Source organism: Carlito syrichta, unplaced genomic scaffold, assembly GCF_000164805.1.
Source record: "Carlito syrichta isolate Samal-C Ts95f unplaced genomic scaffold, Tarsius_syrichta-2.0.1 Scaffold308051, whole genome shotgun sequence".
In the NCBI taxonomy this organism is placed as follows: domain Eukaryota; kingdom Metazoa; phylum Chordata; class Mammalia; order Primates; family Tarsiidae; genus Carlito; species Carlito syrichta.
The window spans coordinates 242476-266790 of NW_007252147.1; the positions used below are offsets into that span (position 1 = coordinate 242476).

The 24315-nt window shown below is 38.2% G+C and overlaps 1 protein-coding gene across 1 annotated transcript in view; it reads left to right on the forward strand.

The window, feature by feature from the left end:
- Positions 1-16221, forward strand: part of RPF1 (ribosome production factor 1 homolog) — a 24364-nt gene extending 8143 nt beyond the window's left edge. Inside the window, exons 4-9 of the mRNA XM_008064789.2 lie at positions 7399-7494; positions 8100-8253; positions 14402-14484; positions 14905-15086; positions 15264-15390; positions 15971-16221. Of these exons, the coding sequence (XP_008062980.1) occupies positions 7399-7494; positions 8100-8253; positions 14402-14484; positions 14905-15086; positions 15264-15390; positions 15971-16012 (684 nt within the window). The 3' untranslated portion in view covers positions 16013-16221. The remainder of the gene's footprint in view (positions 1-7398; positions 7495-8099; positions 8254-14401; positions 14485-14904; positions 15087-15263; positions 15391-15970) is intronic.
- The last annotated feature ends 8094 nt before the right edge of the window (positions 16222-24315 follow it).

A 24315-nucleotide genomic window follows, 5' to 3' on the forward strand; every position in this document is an offset into this window, starting at 1 on the left:
TTTTTTGATTTATTGTAGAGATGAGGTCTCGCTGCCCAGGCGGGTCTCGAACCCGCGGGCTCAGGCGATCCACTCACCTCAGCCTCCCAAAGGCGCAGGATTACAGGCTGAGCCACCGAGCCCGGCTTCTATGTCATATTTAAAAAACTTTTCTCTTTCCTGTGATCATCAGTTCTCTTTTTCTAAAAGAATTGAAAAGTTGCCTTTTATATTTATGTATCTAATTGTCAGGAATTATTTTCTGTTTGGTGTGAGGAAGAAAACCAGTTAATTTTTTTTTTTTTTTTTTTTTTTGAGTTGGGGTCTCACTCTGTCTCTCAAGCTTGAGTGCAGTGGCACAGTCACTACTCACCATGGCCTTGACTTCCTGGGCTGAGGTGATCCTTCCACCACCTCAGCTTTGCGAGTAGCTGGGACTACAGGTGCATGCCACAATACCTAGCTAATTGTTTGTTTTTTGAGTTGGAGTCTCTCTCTGTTACCCAGGCTGGAGTGCAGTGGGCCTCAGCCTGCTGGACTCAGGTGATCCTTCCCCCTCAACCTTCCAAGTAGCTGAAACTATAGGCATGTGCCACCACGCCAAACTACTCTTCTGATTTATTGTAGAGATGAGGTCTCTCTGAGTTGTCCAGGTTGGTCTTGAACCTGTGGACTCAAGCAATCCTCTCACCTGGGCCTCCCAAAGTGTTGATAGGCGTGACCCACTGTGCCCTGATTTTTTTGTAGAGACGAGGTTTCCCTCTGTGTCCCAGTCTGGTCTTGAACTTCTGGGATCAAGCAGTCCACCCGTCTCAGACTCCCAAAGTGCTGGAATTACAGGCATGAGCCACCGTGCCTGGCCCAATTTCTTTCTTTTGTCTCTCCTATTCCTACTTCTTTGCATACATAACTAGTCATGCTGTGTCATATATCAAATATCTGTATATGCTTGGTTTTTTTCTGGGCTCTCTGTGGGCTTGTTCAGTTTTTCATGCATCAGTACTTTCCTAATTGTTTAGCTTCGTAAGATGCCTCTCACTCCTGCCCCCGAATCTCTCTTTTTAGGAGTGTTTTGGCTTTTTCTAGGCCTCTGGTCTTCCATAAACATTATAAATGGCGCTAAATCAGATCAGTTTGGGAGTCTAAATAGATTATTTTATTTAGGTCTTTTTTAAATACTGAAAATTTATTTCATGAATTTCTTAATTTTCTTTTTACAAGTTTTACACAGAAATCTTGTTAGAGCTATTCCTATCTAATACTTTCTGTTTGTGTAAATTGCATCTCTTTGAAAATTGTTTTTGCTGATTTATGAAAATAAATTTTATTTTATTTATTTTTGAGTCAAGGTCTCACTCTGTCACCCAGGATGAATGGCCGTGGCACGATATTGGCTCACCTTATCTTCCACCTCCTAGGCTCAGGTGATCCTTCTGCCTCAGCCCCCCAAGGTGCTGGGATTATAGGCACGTGCCACTATGCACAGCTGATGGTTTTTGAATAGTGATCTTCTAACTAGTATCTTACCTAAATTCATTTCTACTAGTTTATTTTGACATTGTTTTCATTTTTCTGTTTTAAGAATCATTTCTGCGAATGACGGTTTTTCTGTTTCAGTCCATTAACAGTTTTTTTTCCCCACTTTCGTACTGACTAGAACCTATAGCATAAAGGTAGAGTAAATAGAAAACGTAATAGTGCCTTCTTTTCCATGTTCCTGATTTTATAAAGACCATTTCTAATATGTCATCATTAATGTTCGCGCCATTGAGGTAGATTCTCCTTGTGGGTTAAGGACATTCCATTGATTCTTACTGTGTTGTTTTTTGTTTAGTTTGCCAAGAGTGTAGAACGTTAGTAGATTTTTTTTCTGCAAATGATGAGATGATATGTGGTTTTTCTCATGTATTGCATGTATTAATGTAATAGATGACATGCCTGAAATTTCTAATGTTAAACCTCTTTTACATTCTTGGACTAAACCAAATCAATTTAGCTTTGTTGTTTTATTCCTTTTTATACACTGTTTTGGTTTGTTAATACTTTGCTTATAATTAACGTATATCTGTGTTCATGACTAAGACTGTAATCATGTCCACTTTGCTTTCCTGACTTTTTGGTCTTTTTCTCTTAATAAGTTTTCAACAGATATGTTATCTAGTTTCTTATTCTTTTCAAAGTATTTCTTTCTTTGATTCTTTTTTTTAAATCTTTGTTTTCCAATTCATTTATATCCCCTTTTATCTTTGTTGTTTCCTTCCTTCTACTTAGAGTTTATTCTGTTTTTATTGATTGATTTGCTCATTTTTTATTTTTTCAAATATGAGCAGTTATAGCCACAAAACTCCTTCAAAATACCACTTTTGGTGTATCCCACAAATTTTAAAATGTGCTACTTTTGTTATTGTTTAAATTTGAATATCTCTTTTAATGGAAGACTTGTTGATTTTTTCTTGTAATTTTATTTATTTGTTTGTTTTTTGTTTTTTTTGAGTGGGCATCTCACTCTGTCACCCAGGCTGGAGTGCAGTGGCATGCTGCTCACAGCCACTGCAGCCTCAATCTGCTTGGCTCAAGTGATCCTTCTACCTCAGCCTTCCAAGTAGCTAGAACTACAGGCATGCACCACCATGCCCAGCTAATTTTTTTATATATTGTAGAGATGAGATCTTGCCATGCTGCCTAGGCTGGTCTGGAACTGCAGGCTCAGGCAATCCTCTTGCCTCTGCCTCCGCCTCCCAAAGTGCTGGGATTACAGGCATGAGCCACCATACCTGGCTTCATTAGTTTTTGTGCCTAATTTTTTTTTTTTAATTTGTCATTAGTTTTCCCCCAATCTCCTGCTTACCTGGATTTCATTTGCTCTTTTTCTTATCTAGCCTTTTTTTCCTAGATGGGAACTTGGATTGTTGGTTTTAGGCTTTTCATTCTTTCTAATCTAAGCATTTAAAGCTGTTTTTCCCTGTAAGCATTGCTTTAACCATACCCATAAATTTTGATGTGTTTTCATTTTCTAGTGTGTTCAAGATATTTTAAATTTTCTCTTGTGATTTCTTCATTGGCTCATCGATTATTAAGTGTGTCATTTAATCTCCAAATATTTGAGGATTTTCCAGATTTATCTCTTGCCATTTATTTCTAATTTAATTTTATTGTGGTTGTGGAACATATTTTGTTTGATTTCAGTCCTTTTCAATTAGAGAGACAATTTTATGTCCTAGCATATGGTCTGTTGGGAGAATGTTCTGTGTAGTCCTTAAAAAACATATATTCTAGCCGGGTTCTGTAGCTCAGCCTGTAATCCCACGCCTTTGGGGGGCTGAGGTGAGTGGATTGCCTGAGCCTGCGGGTTTGAGACCCGCCTGGGCAACTTGGTGAGACCTCATCTCTAAAATAAATCAAAAATGAGCTGGGCGTGGTAGCGTGCGCCTGTAGTTCAGCTACTTGGAAGGCTGAGGCAGAAGGATCGCCGGAGCCCAGTAGGTCAAGGCTGCGGTGGCCGGGAGTGGCCACTGCACTCCAGTCTGGGTGACAGAGTGAGACTCCAAATAAAAAAAAAAAAAAATCCCAAAACATATATTCTGTTTTGAGATGGATTGTTATGTATATGAGTGTTGGTTCAAGTTAGATGATAGTATGGTTGTTCTGTCTTCTTTCCAAATTTATACTTAGTTGTAATAGTTACTGAGAGAAGAGTATTGAAGTCTCTGTGAATATTTTTTAAAATGTCTCTTTATTTCATTCTTTTCATTTTTATTTAGTGTCTTTTGGGGGTTTTGTTAGATCCATATGTATTTATAATTATATTACATGTAATTACATAATTATAATGAAATCTTCCTGATGTATTGACCTTTAATCTACTGTAAAATGGCCCTCGTTGTCTCGGGTAGTATTTCTTTTCTTAATGTCTGTTTTGTGTAATATACATATAGTCACTTAAACTTTCTTACGGTTACTATTTGTATGGTATAACTTTTTCTCATGCTTTTACTGTCAACCTATTTATAACTTTGAGTTTAAAATATGTTACTTACAGACAGCATATGGTTGAATCTTGCTTTTTTACTTAATCTGACAATTAATATTTAATTTAATTATTGATATAGTTAGATTTAAATCTGTCATTTTGCTTTTCTCCTCAAAATATCTTTCTATCTTCATTTTTCCTCTGTTCCTCTTTGCTTTCTTTGTATTAAATATTAATTTCTCTTGATTTGTAAAGCTATAATTGAATTAATTTTTTAGTGGTTACTTTAGGAATGACAGCATGCATCTTTAATTATCACAGTCTACTTCAGATAAAGACTGACCCAATTCTGGTAAAATATAGCAAATTTGTACTAATATAGTTTTGTTTCCTCCACCCTTGTTTGTGCTATTAATGTAATATATGCTACATCTGTCTATTAGCATAAACCTGGTGTTGTAATTACTGCTTTCAACAATCTCAAGTTGTGTTTTGTTTTGTTTTTGAATTGGAATCTCACAGTATTGCCCAGACTGGAGTGCAGTGGCACACTCCTGGCCACCGCAGCCTCAACCTGCTGGGCTCCAGCGACCCTTCTGCCTCAGCTTTCCAAGTAGCTGGAACTACAGGTGCTCGCTACCACACCCAGCTAATTTTTTTTTTTTAATTTATTATAGAGATGAGGTCTCGCCAAGTTGCCCAGGTCGGTCTCGAACCTGCGGGCTCAGGCAGTCCACTCACCTTAGCCTCCCAAAGCGCGGGATTACAGGCTGAGCCACCGAGCCACCACCCGCTAATCTCAAGTTTTTAAAAGAAGTCCAGAGGGTACATACATGTACACACACGTATTTTATGTTGACCTGTATGTATATTTACTATTTACAGCACTCTGTTTTCCATCCTGGACCTGATTTACCATTGGGTGCCACTTTCTTTCTGCTCGTAGGATATCCTGATTCATTGTTTTTTAAGCAGATTTAATAGCAGCTAATCTCAGGTGGAAGATTTCCCCTAGTAGCTGGATCAAGACAATGACATCCATTCTTACCACTTTTATTTAACATAGTACTGGAAGTCCTGGCCAGAGCAATCAGGAAAGAGAAATTGTCTAAATAATGGTAAAAGGTATCCAAATAATGAAAAAAAGGAAGTCAAATTATCTCTCTTAACAATTGATATGATTCTATATCTAGGAAACCTTAGATTCCACCAAGGTACTCCTACTCCTGATAGGCAACTTCATTAAAGTCTCAGGCTACAAAATCAGCATTTAAAAATCAGTAGCTTTTCTATACATCAGCAACGTCCAATCTGAGAACCAAGTCAAGAATACAATCCCATTTACAGTAGCCATAAGACAGTAAAATAAATGGGAATACATCCAACCAAGGAGATTAAAGATCTCTACAAAAAGAACAATAGAACACTGCTAAAGGAAATCACTGATGACACAAACAAATGGAAAAACATTTTCCATGCTCATGGGTTGGAAGAATCAATACTGTTAAAATGTCCATATTGCTCAAAACAGTCTACAGAGTCTGTGAAATCTCTATCAAACTACCAGTGTCATTTTTCACAGAATTAGAAAAAACAACTCTTAAATTCAGATGAAACCAAAAAAGAGCCTGAATAGCCAAAGCAATCCAAGTAAAATGAACAAAGCAGAGGCATCACATTGCCAGACTTAATACTTTACTACAATGCTACAGTAACCAAAACAGGCACTGGTTAAAAAAAAAAATGGACATAGACCCATAGAACATAATAGAGCACCCAGAAAGAAAGCTGCTGACCTCAACCAATTGATATTTGACAAAGTTGACAAAAATAAACATTGGGGAAAGGACACTAAAAAATGGTTCTGGGAAAACTGACTGATCATATGAAAAAACATGAAGCCAGACCCTTTCTTCTCACCATATTCAAAAATTAACTCAATATGGAATAAAGACTTAAATGTAGGACCTCAAACTAAAAATCTTAGAAGGATGCTAGCATACTCTCCCGGACATGAGCCTGGGCGGTGAATTTATGCTCAAGTCTTCAAAAGCAAATGCAGCAGAAACAAAAATGGACAAGTGGGCCATCATCAAGCTAAAGAGCTTCTGTACAGCAAAAGAAATCAACAGAGTAAATAGACAACCTACAGAATGGGAGAAAATATTTGCAAATTGTGCATCTTACAAAGGTCTAATATCCAGTCTATAAGAAGGAACTTAAACAAATCAACAGGAAAAGAAAATAATAACCCCATTCAAGAGTGGGCAAAGGACATAAACAGATACTTCTCAAAGGAAGACATACAAACAGACATCAAACATGAAAAAAATGCTCAACATCACTAAACAGCTGAGAAATGCAAACCAAAAACCATGGTGAGATACCATCTCACATCAGTCAGAATGGCCATTATTAATAAGTCAAAAAACAACATATATTGACATGGTTTTGGAGAAAAGGGAACACTCATACACTGTTGTAAACTAGTTCAGCCCCTGTGGACAGCAATTTGGAGATTTTTCAGAGAACTAAAAATAGAATTACATCTTGACCCGGCAGTCTCATCACTGGGTATATACCCAAAGGAATGTAAATCATTTTACCAAAAAGAAACCTGCAATTGTATATTTATTACAGTGGTATTTGCAGTAGCAAAGACATGAAACTAACATAACTGTCCTTCAGTGGCGGACTGAATAAATAAAATGTACAAATACACCATGGAATACTATGCAACCCCATGAGAAAGAACAAAATCGCTTCTTTTGCAACAACATGGATGCAGAGGCCATTATTTTATTCTAAGTGAATTAATGCACAAACAAAACCAAATCCCACATGTTTTCGCATAATAAGTGAGAGCTAAACACTGGGTATACATGGACATAAAGATGAGAGCAGACCTGGGAACTTTTAAAAGGGGAGGAGGACAAGGGTTATAAAACTACCTGTCAGGTCCCATGCTCACTGCTTGGGTAATGAGTTCAATAGAAGCCCAAAGCTCACCATAATGTAGTATACCTGTCATGTGCCCCTGAAGTTAAAAAATAAACCCAAATCAGCTGGGCGTGGTAGCACATGCCTGTAATTCCGGCTACTCGGAAGGCTGAGGCGGAAGGATCGCTGGAGCCCAGCAGGCCAAGGCTGCGGTGGCCGGGAGCGGCCACTGCACTCCAGTCTGGGCGACTGAGTGAGACTCCAACTCAAAAAACAAAACAAACAAACAAACAAAATAAACCCATATCAAGTCTGTGCCCTAAAATGAGTTTTGAACATTTTATTCAATTTTGTGCTTGTATTCTACAGAGGGGAACCCACCTGACCTTTTCATATAACCATTAATGTCAGTCCTTCCTGATCTTTCTTTAAATCCCCTGTCCAGCAATCATGTGAAGCTACGTAGGCAATTTGGGCCCAATGGTAAACTTCTCTCTCTTTGTTCTCAGGTTGCTTACGATGAGGCTACAGATGAATTTGCTTCTTACTTCAACAGACAAACTTCTCCCAAGATCCTCATCACGACATCAGATAGACCTCATGGGGTAAACACATTGAATTCTTAATTTTCTTTATCACCTCTATTATTTAAAGTACTCTGTCAGTACTTGATTTGGGAGTGTTAAAAAAATAAATAGAATAAAATACTCTGTTCAGAAGAGTTAAATCATTATTAACTGCCTTAGAGAATGCCTGTGAATAGAGTAAATAAAATGCAGTGCTAGTGATATGATGTGGGCTTCCTAAGCTTGATTCCTCGGGATGGGATTTCTCAGCCTCTGTGCTGTTAGCATCTGGGGCTGGATACTTCTTTGTTATGGTGAGCATTATGGGATATTTAGCAGCATCCTTGGCCTGTGTCCATTAGATGCCAACAGCAACCACCACCACTACCCGTCATAATTATCAAGAATGTCTCCAGACGTTGGCAAATGTGTCCCCTGGCCGAGCAAAGTCAGTCCCCATTAAGAAGCACTGCTTTAGGATGATCAGCCTTTGATAAGAGATGAAACTTCGTGCTGATTTCATTCTTTCCCCAGTGTTGCTTTCTATTAATAACACTATCATTATTTCTTTCCTTATGAGTATGTTCCACATGAGATTTGTCTTCTTTTTCATGTTTGAGATTCTCTGTTATCTTCTTTTACAGAGAACAGTACGACTCTGTGAACAGCTCTCCACAGTTGTACCAAACTCACATGTTTATTACAGAAGAGGACTGGCTCTGAAAAAAATTATTCCACAGTGCATCTCAAGAGATTTCACAGATCTGATTGTTATTAATGAAGATCGTAAAACCCCAAGTATCCTTTATTTTTTTTAAAGGAAGTTTTCCTGTCCCCTCCCTCACAGCCTTTTAAAATATATATTTAAAAGAATAAGGGAATGAGCAAGTCCTCTATTATTTAAAGTACTCTGTCAGTACTTGATTTGGGAGTGTTGGCCCACGCCTGTAATCCCAGCTGCTGGGGAGTCTGAGACAGGAGGATTTCTTAAGCCCAGGAGTTCAAGGCTGCAGTAAGCTGGAATTGTGCCACTAGACTCCAGCTGGACAACAGAGAGAAACTCTGTCTCAAAAAAAAAAAAAAAGGAAAAAAGGTATTTGTAACTTTTAGGAAATAATTCTTTATTTTTTAACCAGAAAATTATCTTTATCCAATATTCTATAAACGGATTTTTCCTTTTAATTCAGCAAACATTTATTAGGCAGATGCTACAGCCAAGACATTATTTTAATCTTTAGTAAAAGATGCAGAGATAGATAAAACAAGAGACAGTGAACCTTCAGGGAATTCATGGTTTGAATAAATGGATATGCAAACTAACAAAATATAGGGTGGGTAGTACAAATAGAGAAACACAGGATAATAATGGAGACCCTGTGACCGTGAACTTTGCCCTGGGGATATCGGGGAGAAAGGGCCTCACAGAAAGAGACTTTAGCTGGGTCTAGGTGGATAAGAGTGAATGAGGGGATTTAGGCAGAGCAAGAGTGCTCAGTGCAGCGGGATGACAGTTTGGAAAGATAGAGGCATGAGAGGGCTGACCCAGTTGGGAAGGATCCGTTTGGAGTGTGGTATGGCTAGGTTTTACATGGCCAGAGGTCGATTAAGTTTTTGGGAGAGGGATTTGAACCCATATTTTGTGTTTGTTCTAAACTAAAGTTTTTTCTCTGAGTCTCATCTGAGGCAAATGTGTCCCCTGAGCCCAAGGTATTTTCCAGTTCTGAGATAGGAGCTTTTACAAAGGATGTCTAGGTTTGTTTTTATTGTTGCTGTTCTTTTACTTATTTATAGAATGGTGGCTTTGACTTCAGTAACTCTAAAGCGAACCAACTGAATGAGCCAACATCCCATTAAAGTTAAATTATTAAGAATTCTCAAAAAAAAAAATAGAGACAAGACTTTCTGTGTTGCTTCTAGGATAGCTTTTTCTTTTTCTTTTTTATCTCTGTGAACACTGTTCTTTTTAAATTAATGGTTTAAAAGGCTATTTACAAAAAAAAACCTAAGTAACTTTTATGGCTTTTATTGTTTTCAATATAACTTAAAGATATTTCTTTTTTTTTTTTTTTTTAAACTCTGTCACCAGGCTGGAGTGTAGTGACACACTCATGGCCACCACAGCCTCGACCTGCTGGGCTCAGGCGATCCTTCTACCTCAGCCTTCCAAGTAGCTGGAACTACAGCACTCGCCACCACACCCAGCTAATTTTTTTTGTGTGTGATTTAATGTAGAGACGAGGTCTCACCATGTTGCCCAGACTGGTCTTGAACCCCTGGGCTCAGGCAATCCTCTCGCCTCGGCCTCCCAAAGTGCTGGGATTACAGGCTGAGCCACCACGCCCAGCCTTAAGATATTCCTTTATTCATTTGTACTTGTAGCTTTCCAGAAACTAAAATAGACTAAAAGTAGCTTTATAATGTGTTTTTTGGCCATATGATAATTCATCTTAGCCAGATTAATATTACAAAGTGACAGAAATTTCTTGAATGCTTAACTATTCCAGAGAAGATCTGTTTTTAAGATAATTGCTACCTTTTTTTTTTCTTTGCTGCCTTCACAAGGAAGTGTCAAGGTTTGTTTTCCTTTCTTTTTATTTCTGGCAGTTAAAAAAAAAACTGTCACCACTTCAAGACTGCTGCTAGTAACTCTTTGCTAAGAAGCTGGCATTTATCAATTCCATACATGTTCTATCCTTGTTTTATCTAAGGTATTTTATATGGTCACACAAATTTCACTTGTACCATCTGTTGCCTTCAAAATGTTTACATGTTTTTTCTTTGTCAAATTGTATTGTCTTTTGCCAAAATGTGTTAATAGTTTTCTGTTAACATGTTGGGCACCTTGTAGGGTAAGTTAACTGTCAGGTAACTAAGTACCATCAGTACACAGATCTGATTTATATTGAAGTAATAGCTAGGCTAATGAAGTTATTTAATCCAAGTATGAAATTGCATTTGTAGGTCAGGCACAGAGGCTCACACCTGTAATCTCAGCACTTTGGGAGACTGATGCAGGAGAATCGCTTAAACTTAGGAGTTCAAGACCAGTCTAGGTAACATAATGAGACCTCGTCTCTACAAAAAATAAAAAATATTAGCCAGGCATGGTGGTGTGCGCCTGTAGCCCCAGCTACTTAGCAGGCTGAGGTGGAAGCCTTGCCTGAGTCCAGGAGGTTGAAGCTGTGGTGAGCTTTGATCGTGCCATTAGCCTGGGAGACCGAGTAAGACCCCTACTCAAAAAAAGACAAAAAAAAAAAAAAAAGAAAAGAAATTGCATGTATATCTTCCCCAAGATACAGAATTATGCAGTAGAGAGCATCTAAAATTCTTTTTTTTTTTTTTTAAGAGACAGGATCTCACTCTGTCATCAGCCTCAAGTGAAGTGGCACAATCATGACTAGAGTGATCCTCCAGCCTCAGCCTCCCAAGTAGCTGGAACTACAGATGTACACCACCATGCCCAGTCAATTTTTCAAGTTTTTGTAGACACAGGCTCACTACCTAGCCCAGGCTGGTCTCAGACTCCTGCCGCAAGTGACCCTCCAGCCTTGGCCTCCCAAAGAGCTGGAATGACAGACATTAGCCACCGCCCTCAGCCTTAAAAGTCTTAAAGAATGGAATTTTTCTAAGTCTAATAATGCCTAAATGTTGAGTTTTAAAATTTCAAAGATACTTGATTCTTCCTGATATAGTGATGCAGCTGATGGCAAAGTGTTGGTGAAAGACACTAGGAAGGAGGAACTCTTAATTTGCTTTTGTCTTCTCTGTTAACAGGACAGTAGTAAGGGGGATTAAAGATTAGTCCATTGGATAAAGAGTTGTAAAATAAGGCGTGGAAGTTTTTAATGAGGTCAAATATCTTGGCTTCAAAAAATATCTGACTAACTTGTGGGACTGGTACTTTCTGAGGAAGAAGAGACAGGCAAATGGGATTAGGATTTTTAAAGGAAGGAGGGAAAAAAGAGAGCTCCAGGTTTATCTCTGTCATGATCCAGACAGAAATGTGGAATAGTTCAAGGAAGAAGTATATAATCACCTAAAAAATAGTGGCAATTCCTAGATACGTAGCATGGGCTCAGGAATAATAAATCATGACTCTAGTAGTGACAGTTGGAGAACATTTGAAAAAATGGAGGATTCAGCCTTTGGGAAATTGGACTCTGGAAACATGACAGCCTCTAAAGATACTGGAAGGGCTGCTGTGAAAAGAGCAGTGCTGAATGCTAGAAAACTATAGAGATATACATTTTTAAATTTATTCTAATCTGGAACTTTGCCAACTGTCTAAACTGTATACTAGTAGCTTTGAGTCAGGCAGATGTGATGTCAAGTACAGATTCTGCTACTTGTTTTGTGACATAAGTCAAGTTTTTTACCCACTCTGTTTCCTTATTTTTTAAATGCAGGAAATAATACCTATCTGTAGGGTTCCCACAAGGATCACATTAAATGCGTGTTTCTAAGCATAGTGCCTGGCATGCAGTAGGCTCCGTGGCAGATGTTGTGGTGTAGTGGAAGGCGTGTAAGCTTTATCTGTACAGACCTACATCCTTTTGTCAGCATTTCTAAATGGGGAACTATTGGCATTTGGGGTAGGGTAATTCCTTGTGCTGTACTCTTGGCAGCTTGTAAGATGGTTTGCATTTTTGGCCTTCAGATAGTAAATTCCAGCAACACCTCAGTTATCCTGACAAACAAAGTGTCTCATGCATTTCCAGATGCAGGCAGCTGCCAGCCGAGGGCTTGCGTATAGGTACAGTCCCAACCCGGTTGGGATCTATTCTTGTCTCAGTCTAGAACTTTAATTTACTCAACCCTCCCCAACCTCTTTTCCTCATTACTGAAATAGGCATGATGAGACTCGTTTTGCATGATTTATGTGAGGGATTAGCTATAATATAAATAAAGCTTCTTGTACAGTGCAGTACACAGGAAAGGAAGTTATTTAAAAACAGGTAAGTTTGGATTTTGTGGTTTGTACAACTTAGTGGGAGTGTTCTGGAAAGGATTTAAGCCTTTATTTGGGTAAGAAGAAATGACTTTTACATCTCCTGGCCTCCTTGATATTTTCTGATTTTCATTGTGCAAAGGATACGGAAATATTTTGGCTGTACTTCATGACATTGAGCATGTGGTGAATCTTTAAAAAGAAGGAAAGAATTCAAAAGCTTGCTGATAATGCAGTAGGCACTGAAATCTGTAAAAAACAGATCTATATCTAAGAGTTAATGGATTAGTTAGGAAGAAAGTTGTTTTTGTGACTAATTCATATATGTGACAAGTGCTGTGTTAAGTAACAGTGAGAGCTGAGGAGGTTTAGAGCTTAATTCTTACGTGTAAAAAAAGGTGACTTTTGAAGTGGGCTTTAACAGATAATAGGTATTCGAAATAGCATCAGCCAAAAATGTGTGCTAGGATAAACACGTATAGTATATAAGACTGAGTGCCTTCCAGTTTGGTAACTGCTTGATGGAGTATAGTGGAGATAGATTAGAGAAGTCATTTGTAGCTACATTGTGAATGTCATACTAATGTTTTTATTATGTAGATGAGGCTGTGATGACAGTGGTATGAAATTAGCTACAGCTGTCAAGACTTGAAGATACTGTTTTTGTTTCACTTAGCATGTGAGAAACTGGTACAGATAGAATGACACAGCCAGGTCCCATAGCTGATTACTTGTAGAACCAGGGCCTAAATCGAGACTTGATTTTACAGTCTGCATGAGAAGATGTACTTGAATGCTGAGAGACAGGTCACACCAACAACATACTGTTTTAATAATCTAGGTGGAAAAACCTCAGGACCTCAGCTAAGACAGGGTAAAGAGGAAGCTGTTGTAGTGAGAAACTTGGGAAGGTAAAACAGTAAGACATGGTAGGAGAAGAAAAGAACTGTACCTTCTCATGTGGATGAAGGAGCATGGATGCCATTATAAAAAGTGGTAACGTCTGTTTTGTATGATATATATCGTGTGCAGATCGACTTGAAAGTCTGGTTCAGACCTCCCTTTAAGGCTCATTTGTTGAAAGGATCAGATGAAATCACATGTTTGAAAATTTTTCTTGAAGAATCATGATAGGAATTGGAAAGCCCTGTCCATTGCCATTAATTCTGCCATCTTGTAATGCCATTGGTCAGTAGCCAAGAATTATTCATGAAAAGTAAGCGTATTACAAGAGAAAATCAGGTTGTGCTCCAAAGACTTGAGGAATTTTATATAGGGAACAATCTTAGTTTGCTGTACCCAGGACTTTCAGAGCCTTTGTGCTGCTAGCCCTGCTGATTGTAGGTAGGTGTATACTATTTTATTTGGAGTTGAGAGTGTCTAATATAATTGTCTGTTCATGGTAAATGGCAGTAAATGATTATTAATTGGTTAGTTGATTATAATTTGCAGTAGAGTAATCCTAAGGGCTTATCTCTTGAGAAATACTAATAACCTTGATTTTAAGAAGAGAGCTTAGGAGTCTGTGGTCTCATGGGATAATATTCAAAGCTCACAGCATATCCTGATCATACAAATGTGTAAAAGTGACATTTTGGTGTTACAAGTGTTCTGAACATAGAGGTAAACATTTTCTATTTGCAGTGCTGCATTATTGTAGAATCTCACTGTCTTATTCCTACTAAGAGTAGTGGTCAGTAAAATAGTTTTTCACTTACTGTAGTTAAGGGTACCAGGATACCCTATTGAGGATGATGATGAGCTAGTTATATTATAAGAAGAAAAAAGTAGGGCTACTCTAAGTTAATTTGTTTTCTTGAAAGATTTAGATTGACTGATTTGTTTTTGGTATGGTAGGAAATTTTCATTTAACCAAAAGAAGATGTGTATCTTAGTTACAGATTTTAGGGGCCTTTGGACATAGAGAGGACCAGTTATTTTAAACAACTGGACTTAGATGACAGAGTTCAATGTGTTTTTCTTAACTTTTGTGAACAGATGGACTTATTTTGAGTCATTTGCCAAATGGTCCAACTGCTCATTTTAAAATGAGCAGTGTTCGTCTTCGTAAGGAAATCAAGGTAAGTTTTATGTATTCTTTGATTGGCATTAATTTCTTCACAGTATTTGATTAGTAGATGCTGTATCTTACAGATTTGATTTTAATAATGGCATTTGTTCTCATGATTCAAGCAATTTCATCTGTTGACTTTTCTTGAGATTGTTTGAATTACATACAGCCATTACTATGAACTATGCCTCATTACTATGAAGCATGTTTTCTAGTAGCATCTTTGCTGCATTCACTGCATATTAAAATGATTTTAAACACATCTTATTTCATGGACTTGATAAGCCATCTGTGGTAGTTTGTCATTTAAAAAGGTAACTTTATTTCAAAATTAGTCATGTAAATTCTGATACTTGAAATTGCACTGAGAGGTGCTGTTTTGCCAATTAACTTAATTTACTTTTGTGATATATATTTTTCGTTTTTCTAGAGGAGAGGCAAAGACCCCACTGAGCACACACCCGAAATAATTTTGAATAATTTTACAACACGACTGGGTCACTCAATTGGACGTATGTTTGCATCTCTCTTTCCTCATAACCCTCAATTTGTTGGAAGGCAGGTTGCCACATTCCATAATCAGCGGGATTATATCTTCTTCAGATTTCACAGGTGAGGAAGATATTAACTCCTTGGACTTTGACTTTAATCATGAAATTTTCAGTATGAACCAATTTTTTAATATAACAAGTAGAGGAGAAAATTAAACATCTTTTGAACTCTGTCATAACTAACAGTTGGGTTCATTCAAACTAATTTCCTCACCTCTTTTATTTCCTGTCTTTGAAGATACATATTCAAGAGTGAAAAGAAAGTGGGAATTCAAGAACTTGGACCACGTTTTACCTTAAAATTAAGATCTCTTCAGAAAGGAACCTTTGATTCTAAATATGGAGAGTATGAATGGGTCCATAAGGTACGTACTTGTTTGAAAAACTAAGTATGGAATGAGAAGGAAATCATGTGCTTTGGGTGTATCTTTTCTGAATGTCTTCCCCCATGGGCTAAAAGAGCCATGTGACATGGTATCTGGGTCTGGTGATTAACCCTGGCTCATTTGAGGTAGCCTAAAGATAAGTGGATCTCAAAGTAGGACCAGGAGCATTACCTAGGAAACTGTTGGGAATGGAAATCCTTGGACCACAGACCTACTTAGGGGTGAAGCCCAGCAATGTTTATAAGCTTACATTATGTGATTCTGCTGCATGTTTTTTGAGAACTACTGCTATAGAGGTTTCATAGACGTTTTGGGGATCATCTTAAATCCTTAGTGGAAATTTCAGTATTGCAAAACATTCTTTTCTAGTTAGTAAGCAATACTTCAGTAACATATTTCCTTTAAAATTACACACACAAAACAGTAACTGCCAACACCGTTTATATTAGACCTAAGACTAACTATTCAGGGTCTGAGAGACAGACTTAGCACTAGTGTTACCAAAAATGAATTGTTCATTGTATTTTTCTTTCCCCCCCTTCCCCCTTTTAATTTTCAGCCCCGGGAAATGGATACAAGTAGAAGAAAATTCCACTTATAAAGTACTATGAAAATAGTATTCGCTTTTGCTCAACAAGACTGTATTGAACTTGGTAAATTATTTCTGAAAGAACACCCTTTTCAAGGCGGTATTTACTTATTTTATAAACCTTTCATGTCTGGACAGGTTATCAAATGCCATGAACTGCCACTGTATGCTTATGTAAAAAATACAAATAAAAGTCCTTTTTATGATGGTTTAGGTTTCCTAAAACTTAATTATTCTTATTTTTGGGTAACTGAATAATTTAAGTTGGACTCAAGATCCGAATTGACTTTCTCATTTGCATTTTCATGTAACATGTGAGCTTGGAGGGAAATAAATCATTATATAATAATTCAGTAGAAGAATGGATAAGTAAACCAAAGTTCCTACATATGATGGAATACTATAGAGCAGCTCAAACAACTGAACAATCTCAATAAACAAATCTCAAACATGAAGCAATAGTTCAGCCTTAAAAAACTAGTCAATACTGGTTAACCCTTGATTTTTGTACCGGATGAATCTTGGATTTCCATTGTCTGGAATGATTTGCCTGGACTTCAAAGTTGCAAATTACTGAAGCTGATCTTCAGTTCCTGCTTTTGCTCTTTTGTACCTCAATATGCATACATAGTGCTTGCATATATGTAGTGCTTGCGTATACATAGCATTCTGCTCAGACACTGAACCAACCGCTGAAGTTATTCTTCAGTCTTCTAATGGAAATCTTATTTCCAGTCTTTTCTCTCTACTATCATCCTTGTTAGGAGATCCATCAGTTAGGCGGTAACTAACTTTGAGGTGTAACTGATAATACCTCTACTAAGAAGTTTATTTGAAATATTAAAACAGTTAACTGTATAAATACCTCATGGATCGAAACTGAAGAACTTAATAGCTCCTCTTGATCATAAAAGAATGAAGGTTTGCCACTTTGATTAACCAGCAGTCTTGCAGATATACGGCATCAAGTCATGTGAGAAAAACTGGTGGAACAACCACTAAAAACTTAACCCTTCCAGGTGTTCAAAACAGATAAATGCAGTGTATTTAATACCAACAATAAGGCAAAAAACCTTTATACTAAGTATTTTATTGTATGCTGCTACCAGTGTATATAAAACAGTTACCCTTGTGAAATAGAAATTCATGAAAATTTAGAGAGGTAGATGTTAAAGGCTGACAAAAGTAGAAGTTTGTGTATTATGGCACGTGAGTTGTAGGGATGATCTTTTGTACAGGCTTCAAATTTCGCTCTCTTGAATATTCACTGGTTCATAAGAAGTGGTTTGGGAAACCTAAAATAGAAAAAAAAAAGTGCATTAGGGTAAAGTATCACTGATAAACATCATTTTTAATTTTTCATGAATAATTAACAATTTTCCTTGTTTTTGTATTTCTCAGTTTATACACTGCTCATGCCCTTTGCCTATTTTCTGAAAACTAGTACATCTTGTATTACTTTGGGGGCATTCAATTAAACTAAACCTGTTTCCTTCTGTATTTTTTTTAAGCTTTATCACAAGAGTTTTTAAGAAAGAATGAGAAATAGACTGGAAAATGCTTATGGTGTAGTAACAGTAAAATCTTCTTAATTTTCACAACCACTCTAAAGAATATATCATTCCTGTTTTATAAATAAATAGACTTAAAGGCTAACTTGCTAAGATTACTGCTGAAATACTCTGTATCATAACTTAAAAAGTTAATATAAAGCTCTCTTAAATCAAGAAAAATCTGAATATCTCTAGAAAAATGAGCAAGAGTATTTAGGAGATCAGTGTCACAATATCTGGTAAAGTAGAAGATGCAACCACTCTTCGAATAACAAGATAAACCACTACACAGAGGGGTGTACGCAGGTGTTAACTATATTAGTGTCTCAGCAGCGAAGAACCAACTGGAAGCAGTCTTTTTTTTTTTTGAAAGTGGGATTTATTGAGAGGCCAGAAAATCTCCCACAGTGGGAGGGGACCTGAAGGGGTTGCCCCAAGCAGTCTTATAGTTATTATATAATAATTATTCAGTAGAGGGATGGATAAGTACGCTAAGGTTTCTACATATGGTGGAATACTATAGAGCAATTAAAACTGAGCAATCATAAACACATCTCAAATATGAAGCAATAATAGTTATGCCTTAAAAAACAATCATTATGTTTTAAAATCAACTACAATATGTACTCTAAAAAAAACCCCACACGCATACCAACTTCAGGATAAGTGATCTATGTGAAAAGGTAGAAAAACTTAATTTGAGGTATTTCGTAACAAAAATGTCCAAGAGGCATAAATAGAGATATGCTATGAAAAACGTTGAATCTTCAACTAGAAGCAAGATGATTAAGGTTTATTGGGCAAGGGCTCAGAGAAAAGACATTGTCATGTTTCTGGTAGAAGACTAAAGTATTATACTGGCAGGGCTTATCATGTACAATATCATCAAAATTTTAAATGTTCATTCTTTGTTGACCAATTTTACTTCTAGAACTGATCTTAAGAAAATAATTAGAAGTAAAGTATACATGTAGATACCAAGATGTTTGCCTCACTATAACCACAAATTTGGAATCTCAATATTTAATATTTAATTAGGTAAAATTATGTTATAGTACAACCATTAATAATCTTGTTTAGAAAGAATACTTCATGAAATATGAAGATTGTTTTTAAAAAGGCAGAATAAAAAACTACAAATACTGTGATCCTTATTTTTTAAAAATAAAATTTTTTTGTGGCACCTGCTGTAGCATGTGTTTTGGTTTTTTTTTAATGTTTCACATAAGCATTAATTTTCATGTGTTTCCTCATTGTAAATAAGCCTGACTTCTTATTTGGATTTTTTTTTTTTTTTGGTGTATACTTGTTTTAACTGATTACTATAGCAGTTTTTAATTCTGTATTATTTCTTCTACTTAGTTTTGTGTAAAAGTGGAAAAATGTAAAAAGCTAGAATCTCCTTTAAAAAACTTAAAAATGTGTTTTCCTTTTAAAAGAAAAGGAAATATAATCTGTTTAATTATAAAAATCATGTAATATTTAAATGCCATATTTACCAGTATATAGACTCTGATGTAGATTCTCTACATCTATGCCACTCAGTGTAGGCCTAGGGTCATCAGCATTATTCAAATGAAAACAAGCCAATTTGTAAAGGGAATACCACAAAAACTGAAGATAAAAAGGAATTGTTAATAAACCATAATTAAGTGACTGTTGCCAGAAGCAAGGAAATAATAAACTGCTAAATATGAAGGTACTGAATTTAAAAAGAATTACTTCCTCATGTGCAAAGTTTTTGCTTGTGTACATGACACCTGTTACTCAATAGGGTTTTTTTTCCTGGTATTTCAAAAACCAATCATTGTATTTACTGGAACCATGCTGTACTTATACAAAACTTCCTGGAGACTCCCAAGTCTACAAGCTTAATTAAGGAGGGCACAACTGCAACAAGGTATTTTAGGAAGCAACTAGGAAGTCTGGACTTTGCCCAGTCAGAATGCTAGAAAAGGGTGTAAGCCATATACAAAATCTTTTAAAACGCTGTTGGTTTAAGTTTGTTTCTTATAGGTCAATACTAGTGAGTGCATGCTCTAATTAAGGATTTAGCACCTGAGTTACATCTGATTTTATTTATTTCATTAATAGTTTACTTTTTCAAAAATTTGCATTTTAATTATCCAAAGTACTTTGGTCACACCTCTTGGACTAACAGTACATGTTTTTTGCACACATGGTATCTGATCTGGAAGGTACAGTACACTGAAGCAGCTTTAATAAAGCTAGCAGGTCTTGAATTTCTCAATTCTCTGAAATTCAGTCCACTGTTTGCCACCAAGAACTCACATACCTCATTTCCTTCATGTTTTACATTCAACAAATGAGAACAAAAAGAAAAACCTGTTATTCCTACCTCCAAATGCCTGTACCCCATCAGCTTATCCAACTACATTCTGATTTTCTTTCATTTCCAATTCCAAATTCTTTGCTAAACTGCCCTATTATTGGGTTCTATTAGAGCAATAACATCAGAATTAGTCCAAATCAATTGGTAGTACCTTAAAAGTCATCCCCATAAACTTTGCAGGTTTTTTTTTGTCTTTAACTGTCTGAATATTTGCTAGATATACAAAAACAAAACTAGTACTTGGGAACTCCAAGATTCAGTTGCCATTAGGCTAATACTACAAAAACTAATACAGTTTGTTACAGCAGTGGGATTTTTGTACTAAGTCTCCTGTGCCCTTTTTTTTTTTTGAAGTAGTCTCACTCTGTTGCTCACGGCCTCTCCAGTGTCGACCTGCTGGGCTCCAGTGATCCTTTCCGCCTCAGCCTTCCAAGCAGCCAGAACTACAGGCACATGCTACCATGCCTGGTTAATTTTTTGATTTTATTATAGAGATGGTCTCACCAAGGTGCCTGGGCTGGTCACGAACCCACGGGCTCAGACAATCCACTCGCCTAGGCCTCCCAAAATGCTGGGACGACAGGCTGAGCCGCTGAGCCACTGAGCCCAGGCTGTGCCCTCTTTATGGTTATTAAATCCTCTATTTAACTTTACTTATGGTAAACTAGAAACAGTTAGTCTTCAGGACTTCATGACTACTAAACCGGCAATTTTTTTTTTTTGAGTCAGAGTCTGACTCTGTCACCCATGCTGGAGTGCAGTGGCAGCTCATGGCCACTGCAGCCTCGATTCCTTAATTTCCTTGCACAGCAGAAAGACTGGAAACTTGGAGGGCCCAAGTGCATGGGATGGTCTTGTAAGTCCTGCAAAGGAAGAGACTGAACCGATTACTCCTACAATGTGGGGTTTTGGCTTCTTCCCTTAAAGGAACTTACCTTTGAAAGACTCCTTTTGCTACAAAAAGGAGCAGACTTTCTGGGGTCTGAAGGGATTTGTACTTGAAGATACTCCAGTCAGCAGAGGGTCATGCTGAGCATTCTGCAGACAGAATTGTTTCAAGTCTGCAGCTGCCTGGGAAACCTAGACAAAAAGAGAGATGTGCCAAAGGGTGAGAAGGTTTTAATGAAGGTGTTCTCAAATCTTTGGAAATGCTGGACTGGCAATAAACCGCAGTTTCCTTATCTCAAAGGAAGATAATAAATACTAGCTGGAGACTTAACAGTCATATACTGAGCTTTTATTCTTAAAAACACTGCTTGTAAATAAGACTGGGTTGGAGTATGCTTTCTTTTGCTTGTTTATTAGAAGCATCCAATGCTTCAGTATAAACAGTACAATTATGTTTATTTGCAAAGCACATCTTGCTTGTTTATTAATAACAGCCTGTCAAGTGCAAACCTGAAAGTACTCAGCATCTTGTTTTTTATTAAAAGCATTACACAGCATTAAAATTTAAACAAAAAGAGCATTAACATTCTACCAAACTATTACTGTCTTGAAAGCAGTATTATAGAAAAATGCTGTGAGCAAACATAATGTGGGATAGCTGGCATATAATTTAGAAAACCAAACACTAAGAATGCATGCAGTGTATTGGTGCTCAAATTTATACAGACCCTCTCACGCCCTTGCATTTAAACTAAAACAGATTAAAGAGGCACGCATGCGCTCATTCACTTAAACATCTACTGCTTGAACATATCCTGGTGAAGTGATGTAGGATATAAACAAAATAACTAAAGCCATGAAAGTTCCCTAAGTCCTGTCTGGGTGGCATTGCATACATATATGAACAGTTAAGGCAAATATAGTTTCTTAAAAGGTAGGCTACTCCAAAAAGGTGTCAAACTGCAGTTTATTGACAGCCTTTCAGTTACAAGACATTGGGCTGACAGCTGTCACTATCTAGTTTTGTAACATTAATCATTTGATGAGACACTTATACCAAAACAATGAACCAAATGGTTCAGATGAATGACTGAGATGCCCCAATGCACTCAATATCCCAAGTCTTCAATGGAGGTTTAGGAAAATGGGAGAAATCATCATTTGTTTTATGCTCATCTTAACTATCCCCAAGAAGGGGGAAAGCAGGTGTCCAGTGCATCCGGTAGGGTATCTGGCCTTTGAAAGGGAATTAATAGCATCCCAAATGTTCGATGTACCAAGAACCCCTGCAGATGACAGGTGTACTCCAGACCTAATAAATAACGCATCCTGAGATAAATGTGAACTGTTCTCAAGTCTAATTAAGTGTTTGGCTTATAACACAGTCCAGGGTGATGAGTTCCATAGGTTTACTGGTTCCTATGTACAAAAGTACTTTGACAAATGACTGCACCCTTCTCACCCCTCCCCATCAAGAGAAGCATAGCTCAAGTAGGGGAATGGGCAGTAGCATTTTTCACCATGTTGTTGTATTCATTTTCATTCACATTGTCCAGCAAGAAGCATAAAGTACCTGTTAACTTTCTGTTTGAAGTGTAAGAAGGGTTCAACCTAACTCCCTTTGACTAAGTTCTCTAGCACCACAATGTGACAAATATACCTGTGGGCACTGAGAATAGGTAAATAAGAACAGTAACCAGATCCCTACTGTTATGGAGTTTGACAGTTTGACAGTTCCGTGAAAAGGACAGACAAGGTGCTCTGCAGTAAAAAGAGTGACTTGTTAGATGGCGACTGGGTGGCCACCCGGGGAAGGTATCTGAGGTGACATTTAATCTGAAATCAAGGACAAGCGATCCAGCCAACTAACTGTCAGTGGCAAACAGCATTCCAAGCAGTGGGGAAAGCTGAGGCAAAGACTTTAAAACGGGAAGGAGCTGTGGCCCCCAGGCACTGTAATAAAACTCTGTAATCCCGGCATAGTGATTAGTGCCCCTTTTTCACTTACCCAAGGCTTCTGGACCTACTTATGGGAGAGTCTGTCAAGCACTTGTGATAAGTTCTGTCAAATGTACTCAAAAATAAAGGTGAAAAAGGAGGCTTGTGCTAGTTTAAAAAAAATTACACACACACAAAACCCAGCGCATAGATAAAACAGATACACAGTGTTAAATGGAGTCTAACCATTTAGCAACGAGTCTAAAGAAAAATTCATTGAAATCCCAAAGTGGGACGCCCTCCCCGCCTGCTGAAGCCTCAACACCAGGCAGAGATTGAGAACACCAAATCGTTTGTGGTGGCCTCCGTGATCCTGACCAGAAGCCCGCCGAACAATTAGGTATACAGATAGGATCCAGTTTGGGGGCGGCAGGTGGGGCTTTCAAGGGAAAGCTCTTGGAGTACTTCCGTCTGAGGACTTCATCTTTATTTTCTTTGGCGACCAGGGCTAAGTACCCCCATTTACACTGTATTGCTTTCACTAGCCCTTCCCCCATCTTGTTCCTTACCGGCCCATCCTCGTTTTGATAAAGGCACACCTGAAGGACAATACAATGGTTGTATACGGAATATATTATTCACATTTCAGCGCAAATCTAGCCACGATGGACCATAAGCCACTGGGATGAGGTGAGAACTGGATTCCAACCCAGCAGGGCACGAAGTGAGGGGGAATCTCACACTTTCCTTCCCTCCTGAGGGACCTCAAACGAGTAAGCTTAAACCCCTGACGGTTCCAGTTAAGAACGCTCAATGGAGACCCTCCCTCACTCCACAAAGCATTTGAGGAAGACAGGCGGACTCGCCTGACGAGGGTAAAATCAAGTCATCAAGTCATCCTGGAAACCGGCTGCTTCTAACAGGGTACACGATTCATCCCCTCGGTTCTTTCTCTAATTAGAAGAAGTGTTTCACACCTAACCCGACCTCTTGCGCCAGAAAGCAGCCCATCTATGCAGGATTGTAGAAATCAGGAAATACTTACAATAGCACTCGAATGTCAAGTCGTCCCATCAACACGGACAAAAGGCTCTTTTCCCCCAAAGTAAATATGCCAAGCCAAGGCCAATGCGAACCAGACGCCAAAATAAACAAGAGGCAAGCGGGCCCACCCGAACCACGTTCCCGGGCGTGCGGACCAGTGGACACCCCCAAGGTCAGGCGCGAGCCAACCACGCCAAACCGACGTGAAAGGCCCGTCTTGTTCGAGGCTGGGGGGGGGGCGCCGTCGGGAACCTCGGACTCCGAGGACCTTTCGAGAACAAGCTTCCTGAACCTGCAGCTTAAGTTATGCGAGGATTCGTTTTCCAGCAGAAATTGGGCGGAGAGGGCCAGTTGGAGGTAAGGGTTTACGCCTAAAGGGAGTAGCAGGCTCGGTAAAGAGATGGAGGGGAGAGGAGGAAGTCTGTTCCGAATCAGAAGTCGGAAAATCCCGCGTCCGGTGCCGCGAAACGGCGGGGGCTGGCGGGGAGGGGATGTGGGGGGGTGGGGGGGTGGGGTGGGTGCGGGCGGCGCAGGGGGGC